At 44.3% G+C, this 13,290-nt stretch overlaps 1 protein-coding gene across 3 annotated transcripts in view; it reads left to right on the top strand.

Moving 5' to 3' along the window:
• The window catches only part of MYBL2 (MYB proto-oncogene like 2), a 779,549-nt gene that overhangs the window by 630,642 nt on the left and 135,617 nt on the right, over positions 1-13,290 (top strand). For 2 of the 3 annotated variants that reach the window (XM_044090137.1, XM_044090139.1), the window contains exon 11: positions 4,102-4,134. The exons of the other annotated variant lie outside the window; for it this stretch is intronic. In XM_044090137.1, the coding sequence (XP_043946072.1) occupies positions 4,102-4,134 (33 nt within the window). The remainder of the gene's footprint in view (positions 1-4,101; positions 4,135-13,290) is intronic. 3 annotated transcript variants of the gene reach the window in all.

Raw genomic sequence — 13,290 nt, 5'->3', positions numbered from 1 at the left:
CTGTCCCCCTCGACCTTCCCTGGGGAAATATCAAATATAACTCCCCCTACTATCACTAGGGAACAGGTCCTTAATGTTTTCTCTCTAAGACCAAGAACACTGCATCAATGAGCACAGACAATATCCCCGGATGCCTTTTAAATAGCATGAAACATGACCTATCAGGCCTCTGGAATTGCTATTTAACTATAGCCTCCGAACAGGCTTCATGTCTCATGAATGGAGAAGGGCAACAGTCATCTCTCTGCGCAAAGTTGGGCCATTTACAGACCCTGGAAACTACAGACCCAAAAGTCTTACTTGTCTTATATGTAAAGCCATGGAAAGAATCATCATGGAGATGATCAACAGAGATATAGTAAGCCTCCAGACACAGGACCCAACTCAAGTTTGGTTTTGTCAAGGGCAGATCATGCCTACTCAACCTGGTAGACTTCTTTGAGAAAGTCACCAAAGCAATGGGTGAGGGCAAAATCATTCACACTGCCTACCTTGAACTGGCTGATTCATTTGACACAATACCCCACTTGGGCATTGTTGACAAACTTAAGAGATTAGGTACAAACCCACATGTCACCCAGTGGATAGCCAGCTGGCTCATAGACAGGACCCAGGAAGTTAGAATTGGGGAGTCCAACTCTACAAAGAGGCCAGTCACAAGTGGAGTCCCTCAGGGATCAGTCCTTGGACCGCTCCTTTTTGGCATGTAATTCTCTGAAGTTAAGGCCAATGTCAGTGATCTCTGGCTGACTAAATTTGCAAATGATTGTAAATTAGGAGCTGTCCTTGAATCTCACACTGACACAAAGGTTCCCTAGGAGGGACTGACACAGGTAAATAACTGGTGCAGATCCATGAACTATAAAACTAAATGCCAAGAAATGGATAATGTTATCCTTTAGGAAGTTATCCATCCTTGGTAACTGTAATACTGACAACACATCTCTTAGAGTTGACCCAATAGTCAGGGACTTGGGGACACAGATGGTAATCTAGCCTTTGACTATCACGTGTCTACAGTGGTGAGGAAATCATTCTATGTTGTGAACTTATAAACAAAGGTATGGCATCTACGTCCAAGGAAGGCATTGTTCCACTGTAATCGGCATTCATCAGACCTATCATTGAGTGTAATGCCCCCTTTGTTATGTACCTAACCAGGCATATCCAACAACTGGAATGTTCACAAAGGTTCCTCACTAAAAGAATAAGAGAGTAAGTAAAATATCCTATGAAAACCACCTCAAGGCCTTATCCCTGTATTCTGTCTCCTACAGGCTTTTGAGGGGAGATCTATGCCTGGCATGCAGGCACTGTCAGACCCCACTGTAATGGACCTCCTGCATATCCACAAAACAAACAACACCAGAATTACCTGTTCTAAACACTTAAACATTGCCTGTGATATAAATAGGACCTGCTGGAGAGATCGGTATGTATCCCAGAGACTACCCCATCTATGGAACAGGCTCCCTATCCATGTAAACCAGAGTTCCTCCGTAACCCAATTCAAGTGCAGCTTGGATAATTGGATGGGAAACTGGAAATTCATCCCTGGTCTGGCACCTATGTCTCTAATGGACACAGGTAACCTGTAAATGGTTCATCTCCCAGGCCCTCGTTTACACTTATCAAGGGTAGCAGAACTTGTCAGAGATTTGGGATGCATGGCTAGGCTTAAAAAGGCCCTTGTCATTAGCCTATTAAACACCTATGAACCTGTAAACCTATGAACATGTCCAAAAAGGCCTCTGCTTTTAAGAAATGTACCAGTTGTGGTCGCAGTATTCCCCATCAGCACCCACATTTATAGTGTGTTTATTGCTGAGGGCTTCTCATCTGCACAGGGATTGTTCTTTGCTCTCAGCCTTTGGAGCTAGGGCTCTTTCAAACCATGTCTAAACTGTTACTTAAGGGTCTTCTCCCAGCCACAGTGAAGGGAAATTGACCTTCTTCTAGTTTAGTTCTCCATCTAGCAAGAAATCGGGATAGAAAAGTAAGAGACAGATGACAAAAGATGAGGTTAGAAAGAAGAAAAGGGAGTCTCCCAAAGAAAAATCTCTGTAGGATTAGTCCCATGGGAAGGAAGCTCGGAATAGCTCTCCCCACCTTTTGGTACCTTCAGGTCTGGCTCCAAAGCTTCCAAGACTTTCAGATTCACTTCTCTCATTGGAACCCATTAAGATCCGGTCATCTGTTCCTCCTACTGTGGAAGCAAGGTTTGTACCAGAGCCGGTCAGTCCTCCGTTCCATTCCTTTTTTCTCCAAGAAAGGGCCTTTCATCAGTCATCTAGGCTGACATTGACATTTTTTTCCTTAAGGTCTGTGCTGTCTTCAAGCAACTTCTCTGAGACAGATGTGGACAGGATGCAGTTTTTGAGGACCCAGGTTTAGTTGGGGGTCCTCCGTGTACCTCCGTTTGCTGGAATGCTGAAAACTGTCCCTACAATCACTCTTTTAGTATCTTCTTCATTGATCCAACCTTCAAGTCCAGTGCCTTTGGGTCTGAGTGTTTCCCGAGGACTTACCTGCATCATAGCCAATAGCTTATGTGTCTTCAATTCCAGCAGTAACTCTTACTCATTTAACTCTGTCAGCATCTGATGTTGGAGAGTCCTAGAGCCGAGAGGTTGGAGCTGGTGCCAGAGGTTGGGATAGACTGAGACTTTTGGATTCCCCCCCCTGTCAGTGCTTCTACTCTTCACATCTCAGCTGCAGTGTCTACTTTATAGCTGAGCTGGATTGGGTTTCAGGACATTCCTTTGTCAGGCTCTTTGCATCCCACAGGAAAATCCGTGGGCCAGCTTTGGCTTTTGAGGCTTTTGAAAGAGATCTGTCTAAATTTAGAGAAGTGTTCCCTTTAGAGAAGTGTTCCTTCCATACTCTGAACCATCCTAATGTTTGCTGAAATCTTCAGTCCCTCATCCTCCTCTTCCCGTTTCCATTGGCTACCCAGCTTTGAGAGGTCTCGACATAGTTCATACTGCAGACGACTCCTATGCTTCCGAGTCTTCTCCAGAAGTTTCCACTGTAGAAATGCAGAAAAAGCATACTTGCAAAAGGAGGTATGTGGACTCCCCCGTAGGAGCCCCTAACTGAGGATACTGATTTCATAGAAGAGAAGGATGATTCCCCTCCCCCTCCCCCCTTGGAAAACATCTCCTTCAGAGACATTTTAGACTTGTTGGGGGGGGAGTGATGGTCCACCAACGTCCTGTCACAGGAGAGATCCATATCAGAGCTGGCCCATCTATTATCTGAGTGTCCTGCCTGCCTACAAAACTCATTGAAGTCCTTCTCAAGATCCTTAATATATAAATGATCTTCCTTTTCTTGGTTCCAGACATTACCCGTCAAGGTCAGACATCCTGATTGGTCTGTTTTCTCTGTCCAAACTGGATGATGGCATGTTGCATTTTGCCTCTGGAAGTCTGTGGTCTTGGATCATAACCATCTTGTTTTCCATCAATTTCTTAATAATCTTATCTCTGATAGCTGCCTTGGGGCTGTATATCGATAGTCTTCATTTGGTTGAGTGCTCTCTAGTTGTACAACTTTCTTCTGTTTTGTTATTTCCATCACTGTTGAAATGAAGATATTCTTTTTTGTATTCCTTACACAAGTCTCTAAAATACATATTTTTTATAATCATGTTTTGCTTGAAGTGTGCAGTAATTGCAACTTTTAAAAAGAGAAGGCACTGAGACAGGAAACTGCATCCAAAATTTGATGGTCTTGAAAACTTGCTTGACAGCACCATGTTTGATGCTTCCTGCAGCTTATCTAAAATGTTAGCTGCTCTGGGTGTCAGCATTTCGGGTAAATGTTCACGCTGAGACCATAGTCGCACTTTTCCATAAGCATTGCAGTAATTTGTTTAGGAACAGCTGCACTACAGCAGAATTGCAAAATTGCATTTAGTGAAAACCTGTTTAATTTTTTTGGTATTTTTACCCTGACATTCTGTGCATTTTATTTGTGACACAGCCTGAGCTTAGTCTATGAAAAGCAGCTAGCTTCCTGCTTGCTTATCAATGAATGTATCTGTGAAGAATATTAGCATACTAAAATAGACCACTTACAGAATCCTTTATATTTCAGACACACAGAAGATTTTATACATGGCCCTACAAGGTAGGTTATATGACCTTAGACTATTGTTCATATCTCTTTAGAAATAGCAGATTTCTAATAAACTGTTGTTATTCATAAAAGCTTACCTCCCTAGTTATTTTGAAGTTGTAGATATAAAAGTGGTAAAGCTAATAAGTAAGACCTTTTATTTCTATGATTTTTCCAGTACTGTGTCTATTGTATACTTGATACTAAGAGAAATAAAACCAGAATCTTAGATTTTGACTCTGCTTAAGAAATGCATAGCATAGCCATTCTGTCCAATTATCTGTCCACTGGGAAACCTACACATCTTGTTTAATTATCAGTTCACTTTTTTTCATACCTCATAAAAAACATTGTTTCTCCCTGTGTTTCTGAAGTCGGTTATTTTTCAAACCTCTTGTCTCGTTTGGAAGACTGCTATATACTACTTTCCTCCTGTCTGTGAAATACTTTTTAGTATGTCTGAGTTTGAGCTGTCTGCCTTGATGTCCTTACATTCACTGCTGCAGTACTCCTTACTTATAGGATTCCCTGCCATGGAAGCCTGATGTTGGCCAGTATACCAAATATACTGTTGCTTTAAGGTACACTGAACATCATCCATACTCTACTCGCGTAGCGTACTGCATAAAGGTGATGTCCGGACATACCAACCTCAGAACTTCTTTGCTGCCAGTCCGAACACCTCCAGGTCATCGGTCTGCACGCTTAATGTCATTTTCTGCCAGTTTGAACACAGTTTTCGTGCTCCGGTGAATGCCTACATATTTCTGCTGGTTCTAAGTCATTCCAAATAAGTTCTCCATTGAGGCTTTGTTTTATCTTAGCTTTTTGTTGCTCTGGGGGGTTAATGTCATCCAGGAAGGGAAATGCCAGTGCAGGAGACAAATTCCCCATAAGGACCACTACGATAGTCTTTTTTGCCTAGGAGTCTTTTTTGCCTAGGAGCTTCTCGCAACCATAAGTTGCATCCTATTTTCAGGCTTTCATTGCAAAAACCCTTTGTAGCCGGCTTTCTTCCCTTTCTTTGTACCTTGACAACCAGCATCTTTTGTTTCTCGCTGAAGATACAGTGAAAGGAACTTCCCACCCCAAAGGTCAGCCGTTAGGGAATAAGGTGAAAAAGGTAAGACTGGAATCTTCCACTGTCCAGCCTCTGCTGGGTATTTCTCCTGAGGTCTGTATGACCCAGAGGTTCACCCGGCTGTGTTGTTGGATTTCTCTGCCGTGACCAGGTTAGAGGCCGGCAAGGATCCGGCTGACAGCATGTCCAACAAGGCTTTGCAGGCGTCCATTTTGGACATTCACGGGGAACCACTCTTAATTATTTCCGAGTGGCCCAGGGGTGTACTGCCGATACTAGTCAGGGAAAAAGTTCCTACTACTGTTATTCAATGCCATCCGGAGTCAGAGCCTTCTAAGTTTTATATGGTGGACTTTCTCTTGAAGAAGAAGTAAAAAAACTAAACGTGTTTCTTCTGTTCCTAGGGATCCACAAACTTGCGTGTCAGGCCTTTACTCAGTAGTTGTTTAATGCTGTAATGTAATTAAAATCTCCTCAGGGGGTTTCTGTTCCTGCTTCTCCTTGGTCCTGTACTCCCCTTAAAAGGCCTAGAAAACAGGACTCTTCTGAGGAAGAGTCTGATGAGGAATCACTGACTTATTCTACTCAAATTCCTTCTTCTTTGGACTATGAGTCAGAGGAGGAGGAATCTAATATTTCTGATTCTTCTTTTGAGGAAATTTCCTTTGGAGAGAGATTCTGTAGGATGATGGAATTTTTTAAGTGGGATTGTGCTCAGGTCTCTGATTTCCATTAGTGATACTATAAGATGTCCTTCAAGGATGCATCTGCAGTCCTTACAAATGGGTTGTCCCTCAGTCTTTCTCTGGCGCGGCGCTCAAGCAGAAGCTGTTCAATACTACTTTGAAGACTTCTATGTCAGAGAAAGTTAATAACTGTTTATCTTGTGGGAAACAAATACCTCATAAAAATTTCACTCCTATTGCATGCTGAACAGATTTTCGCCCGATTTTCTTACATTTATGCCGCGGATCCCTCCGACTACACAAATAACCAAACTTCAGCTGATAACTTGCCTTCGAGGCCTCTTCTATCCTGGTAGAACATTTCACAGGATTTATCAGACACCATTCCACTAGATATCTCTACCGCTGCTAGGCCTCCAGCTATGTCTATTAAGGCCTTTGCCAGGGCTAAAGCAGCCAAACTTCCAAACCTGTGCCTGCCAAGCCCCTCTCACAGGCCCAGCACCAGCTCCCATATGCTTTGGCACAGGATCTCATAACTTTAATTCGTGGATCCCAGCCTCATCCAGACAGGGCCTCTCCCTCCTCCAGAAATGAGCCAGTAGCCACAGATGATTCTTCTGATGATTCAGAACTTACAGACCCTCCTGAGGCTTCTTATTCTTTCAGCCTCTCCTCCTGAGGAATTTTAGGGAACAATTTCAGTGGCAGGGCCAAGATTTCTCAGACTCTAGAAAAGGCTTAGGACCTTTCTACACTTACCACAGCATAGGCCTTTAGCTATTCCTCCGGTTCTATCTGTTGTTGATGATACATTTAATGATGCTTGCACTACTCCTGATACATTACCTCCAGATAGGTACTACAGGATATAAGGCCCCTTTGCAGATCCAGAGACTATCTCCCAGGGCCCTAAAGCTGAATCCAGGTCCTTAGAGAGATGGGGTAAAAGTTTACACCTCTGCTACTTTGTTAGCTAGAGCTTTGAACTGCCAATTTCATATGATTCAATATCAAGAGTTTATGCTTGACCAGTTGACTAAAAAGCTGTCCTCTGAAGAATCTTTAGATAAAAAGTATATTCAAGAAATGTTCCATAACATACAACAGGTTAGTAACCATTCTTTAAAATGTGGCTATGATGCACTGGAGGCTTCCTTTAGATCAGCCATGACTGGCACAGTTATCAGGAGGCATGCATGGTTGAAAGAGCAGGCATTACCAGACCATGTCAAATCTAAGCTTTGATGCACCTATGGACAAGGTCAATTTATTTGGTGCCCCAGAGCAGGTACTGAAAAGATGGAAGAGAAAGCAAAATCTGTGAAGGCACAAAATACAGCCACCACCACTACAACAACTCAATCACAGTGAGCTAACATTATTTTCAAGAAACTGGCACTGCATTACAAGAGGGTTCCATTTCCATACACTACCAGGAAAGAGAGGAATGCCAAACCTACCACCTTCTCAATCATTGTTCCAAAATTCAAAATGCTGACCCTACAGCAGCTTCTTCCCATGCTGTGCAAGGAGTCTTGGCTGGTAACTCTAGATCTCAAGGAGGCATACCTGCACGCCCCCATAAGACCAATTTGCAGAAGATACCTCAGATTTCTTGCAGGATCAGAGCATTATCAATTCTCAGCATTGCCCTTAATTCAAATCTATCCCTACCTGGATGACTGCCTGATACAAGCGGACAACAAAACAAATGTCAATACAAAAGTCAAGGCTGATTCCATCCCAAATAATAACCTTTCTGGGTGCAGAACTGGACACATCAAAACAAATGGCATTTCTAACTGCAGAAAAGAAAGAGCAACTTCCTCTCTATTTCTTGGCATTAACAAAGCAGAGCCATCTAACTGCAAGAAAAGTGCTACAAGCTCTAGGCTTCATGGCATCTGGTCCCCATGCCAGGCTTCGCCTGGAAACCAAAATTCCAATGATCCCATGCCTGAAGCAAGAGTTCTCTGTCAATCAAACATAGGTCTGCCCTTCTGCAAAAGTCAACCAAGACAAGCTATCACGACAGATGCCTCAGACCCAACTGCATCTGCACATAAATCTAAAAGGCATTCAGACCTCTTCTCCACGAAGGCCAGCTGTTGATAAGGTACATCAACAAACAGGGAGGCACACTGGCACTAGACCTATGGGATGTGGCTCTGAGCTACAACATTCAGTTACAGGCAATTTATGTACCAGGGAAGGAAAACATTCTAGCAGACATATACATCTTCAAAGATCATTCTGATAGCTCCAGACTGGCCAAGACAACATTGGTATCCACTGCTGAGGAGCATGTCCGGCCTGTCCTATTCCTCCATCAAGATACATGCATCGCATGGGACTTGAACTTTGTGCTAGAAATGATCTTCCATCAAGATAGAGTGTCCATGAGAACAAATCACAGGACAAAAACAATAGAAAACTGACCAGCTTCTGGTAGCTTATGCAACAGGAAAAGAAGGAAAAAACAGACAATCTCCAAATGGATAGGAAATTGCATTAGATTTCTCATTACCTCCTCCAGGACATAGTACAGTTTTGTACCTACCATAAATGTAGATGTCTTGCTCCAGATGGTGTCTCCTAAACCTGCTGCTGTTCCTCCTGTTTTGACTGCTTTGTTGGATGCTTTTTCCAATGCTTCTAAAGCACCTGATTCTCTGCTCCCGGCTCCCAAGAAGCCTGATGGGTTTTATAGGGTGCCTGAGGATTGTCATTTTTTGTGTAAATGTCTGTAGCTTTCTGACAAGCCATCTCAATTGCTTCTTTTGCCTAAGTTGCTGCCTTCTGACAAGGACAGCAGAGCTATGGAAAGGGTGGGTAAGAAGGTTTACACTTCTGCTACCCTAGCTTTTAGGGCTATTAATTATCAGACCCATATGTCTAGGCATGTGTTTGCTCTCCTTTCTCAGACCTGTCAGCTTATTTCTGATCCTCCAGACTCTGAGGGTAAAACTTCTGCCCTTTCCTTGCTAGGGGCTTCCTCTCAAGTAGTTTGGCATTCTGTCAAATGTAGTTATGATGCAGCAGATGCCTCTTCTAGGGCTGCTACTTTTGGGTCAGTGATGAGGAGGTAGTCTTGGCTTAGGCTTCAACCTTAACCTGATGATATTAAGACTAAGTTGATGGATGCTCCCCTGGATAATAAACTTTTGTTGGGGGAAGCCGCTGCTGGTTTAAGTCCCTTCAGGATAAGGGGAATACCTTACAGGAGCTTGTTTCACCTGTGCCAATATTTCAAAGAAACTACTCCAATAAGTCAGCCTTTGTTTGTAGGTAGTCTTGTCCTCCTAATAAGGGTAAAAAGAGTGGTGGACTCCTTCTGCTAAGGCCACTCAGAATTGAGGTATTCAGAAGCCTTCCTTCTTTCCTGATAAACCAGGTGCTGTATGACTGTCTGTCTCTTCCAAGCCACAGTCCTCTTTCCCTTCCTGTCTGGATTCAGATTACTCAGGCCTCTTGGGTTCTGTTCATCATTCTTCAGGGGTACTTCTTAGTATGGAAATCTTGTTCTGCTTTTAAGGGCATTCTTCAGCCTCCTCAGGAACAGCTTCCTTTTTTTCCCAGAGGTTCTTTCAGATATTTTGACTCTGGGTATTGTTCAAGAGGTGCCTTTGTCCAAAGGAGGAAGGGGTTTTACTCAAGAATGTTTCTAGTGCTCAGAAAAGAGGGTACTTTGAGACCAGTTCTAGACCTCTCTCATCTAAACACTTTTCTGAGGGTACCCTCTTTGGATGTCCCTTCAGACTCTGTTTCCTCTCTTGCTCTTTTGGGGCCTATATGGTATCTCTGGATGTCAAGGATGCTTATCTTCATATTCTGATCCATCCTTTTTTCAGAAAGTTTGCATTTCTCTGTTGCTTCCTGGCATTTTCATTTCTCTGATTTGCCCTTCGGTCTTTCTTCTGCCTCAAGGGTATTCACCAAATGCCTCGCTCCTGTGATTGCTTTTTGCAGGCTTCAAGGGATCCAAATATTTCCTTACTTGGACAGTCTGGTAATTCAGGCATTCTCTCCAGAGATCCTTTTGCAAAATCTTCATTTTGTCATGTCCCTTCTTCAGAGCCTAGGGTTCACAATAAATTTCAAAAAGTCTTCTCTGACTCCTTCTTGGGATCATGTCTTTCTGGGTTGCAGGATTCAGACTGCCTATCCTGGTATCTCTGCCTTCTCCAAATGCCTTAACTCTCACTTCCTTCTTTCAGTCTCTTAATCTGGCCTGCATTACAACAAGGGAGTTTCCGAGAGTTCTGGGTTTCATGGCATCCACTATTCCAATGCTCCCTGTGGCCAAGCTCCACATGAGGAAGTTCCAGTGGTTTCTGAGGTCAGTGTGACTTCATCATGCACATCCCCTAGACTTTGTAGATGTCCTTCTATTCATCTGTTGCAGTATTCTTTATATGGGAGTTGCCTGCACATGTGACCTGGCATCGGCCAGTATACCAAAGTCTTTTACTGTTGTAGGGTGCACAGTACATCTCACGTAGGCAACTATCGGTCATAGGCCATAAAAAGTGACATACATGTGCACCATCCTCAGAAATTATTTGCTGCCAGACGCATCACCAGTCCTGAACGTTGTTCTGCTGCCGGAATCTGAGGAAACTTTTATGTCTTTGCTGTTGTATTTTCTTTGCATAGAGTTAATGTCATCCAAGAAAGGGAAGTGTGATTGTAGAAGACTGATTCCACACAAGGATAGTCACTCTTAGTGCCTTTATTGTCTTGGGTCCCATCACAACCATAAAAACTGTTCTGTCTGCCAGTCGTTCATCCACAAGACCCTTCATAGCTGACTTTCATCCCTAACAATATACTTAGAGAACCAGCTCTTGAAAATTCTTGCTAAAAGCACATTGGAGGGTTCCTCCGGCCCGACGACTGAGCCTACCAAGTGGAAGGCCAAAAGGCCTAGGCCTGAAGCTGCGCCTCCCCACATGGACATTTCTTCTGAGGCACATGGTAGCACGGAGATGTGCCCTGCTTTGGATCGGATCCTCAGGACAAGCCAGTTTTACAGGCCGCCTTAGAACCAGATGCCAGCATGTCCAGGGAGGCCTCACAGACATCAGGTATTGATGTCCAGGGGGAGCCAAGGCTTATTCTGTTGGAAGTCCCTAAGGGAAACATGCAAGTCTTAGTGAGGAAAGAAGTCGACTCGAATGTGCTTGAGTGCAGACCTACTTCCAGACCCCCTACTTTGCATCGGATGGACGCTGCTGCTAATAAAAAGCAGAAAACCAAGCATTCCTCATCTCCTCAAGACCCTCAGAAAGAGTGGCAAAATTTTGCCCAGGGATTATTCAAATCCTTCATGGCCCTGAGGTCTACCACTGGGTTCCCTCCCTCCTGGCCTACCTCCCTTCAAAAAAGGGTCAGACAACAACCTACTTCAGAGGAAGATTCTTCCTCTGATGGGGACAGTGATTCCTGAGCCTACTCCTCACAAATACCTTTCCCATTAGACTACGCTTCCCCTGAGAAGATTCTAATGGGACAGACTCCCCTGTGGAGGAGATCTGATTTGGAGAAACTCTTCTAAAAATGAGAGACCACTTTAAATGGGGTAGCTCACAAATGTTTGAGGTACAAAAGAGATATTACAACCTCCTGCAGGTTGAAACCACTAGCCCTTTAGCTGTCCCTGTGGTTATCCCTGCTTTCCTGGATGCCTTTGCTTCCAAGTCCCTACACCCTGACTGTTGGCCTCCAGCCTCTAAGAAGCCGGACAGATATTATAAAGCCCCACAAGACTGCAATTTCCTATTTAAGACTCCTATGACAGACCCCTCTGTCATCTCTGTAGCCTCTGACAAGGCTTCAAGGTCCTTTCCTTCCACTTCTCTCCTCCTCTGACAAAGATTGTAGGAACTAGAGAGGTTGGGGAAGAAAATTTTCACTTCAGCTACGTTAGCCTTCAGGGCTTTGAATTACCAAATGCATATGACTAAGTATTCCATGGAACTTGTCACAATTAACTAAAATAGTATCTGACATGCCAGATTCAGAAAATAAAGCCTTGGCCTCTTCCCTCATTGCTGCATCCTCAAGGTGGCCCAACACTCCATAAAATGCAGCTGTCATGCTGTTGAGATTACCTCCAGGGCTGCAGCCTCTGCCTCAGTACTGAGAAGGTTTGCTTGGTTGAGGCTTCGACCCCTCCATGAGAACATCAATGTGAAGCTCTTGGATGCTCCCCTTGACAACTCTGCCTTATTTGGTAAGTCGTCAGCTGATCTCTTCAAGCCCACTGCAGGAAATGACCAAAGAGTTAAAAGGCCTTAAAAGTATTCTGGTCTCTCCAGTTCCAACGTTTCACAGGAACTACCCTTCAGAACAGGTCTTTGTCCACAGGCAGTCCCAGCCCGCCCAATCCAAACCCTCTAAGGGGAGCAAGAAACCTTATCGCTTCTCTGCTCCCTCTGCTTTCCATGCTGCCAAGCAGCCCTTTCCTGACAGAGCAGGTTCTTCTTGACTCCTCGGGACTCCCTTACACTGCCTCTCTTTCCCTACGCCTGTCCTTATCCCTCCCAGCCTGGGAATCCATAACACAAGATGCCTGGGTCCTGTACATCATAAAACATGGATATTTTATGGCTTGGCACACAATGCCGCCCTTCAGGGGTAACCCACAACCACCTGCAGATCAGATACCCCTCTTCCCCCAAGTATTGGCAGTCCTGCTACAACAGGGAACCATACTATCAGTGCCCACACCCCAAAGAGGAAAAGGCTTCTACTCTCACATGTTCGTAGTTCCCAGAAAGGAAGGCCCTGGAGACGCATCATAGACCTTTCCTTCCTCAACACCTTCCTAAAGGTGCCCTCATTCATAATGCTCACCCCTCTTTCCTCTAATCCTCCCACAGGCCTTTCTAGCATCCATACACATCAAAGACGCCTATCTACATATTCCCATTCATCCCAAGTTCAGGGAATGTCTATGGAAAATGGCGTCGGTCATGCGCCGCATTTGTACTGAAGTACGCGTACTACGTCAGTCTCTCGCGCGATGACCGGCGCGGTTCAACCCCTTGGTATTCGGGGATTGTGGGACAGCGACTACCCATATGTAAGGACTGTTTCTCTGTGGGTTCCTGGCACTTTAAGTTCTTAGCCTTGCCTTTTGGTCTTTCTACAGCCCCAAGAGTCTTCATAAAATGTTTAGCTGTAGTAGTCACTTTCTGCAGACTCCAGAGCATTCAAACCTTCCCATACCTGGACAACCTCCTGTTCCAGGCAAACACCCCAAAGGAACTGTTGAGGAACCTTCGCTCCGCCATTGTCATCCTACAACATCTAGGATTCACAATCAACTGCAAAAAATCTACCATTATTCCATCTCAAGATAGTCTTTCTGAGGTGCAGATTCCAAACAGACAA

Source organism: Protopterus annectens, chromosome 12.part0 (genome assembly GCF_019279795.1).
Source record: "Protopterus annectens isolate FY-2018-M chromosome 12.part0, PAN1.0, whole genome shotgun sequence".
Lineage (NCBI taxonomy): Eukaryota > Metazoa > Chordata > Ceratodontiformes > Protopteridae > Protopterus > Protopterus annectens.
The sequence above is the reverse complement of the archived record's forward strand: the minus strand, read 5'-3'. Positions and strand labels throughout refer to the sequence as shown.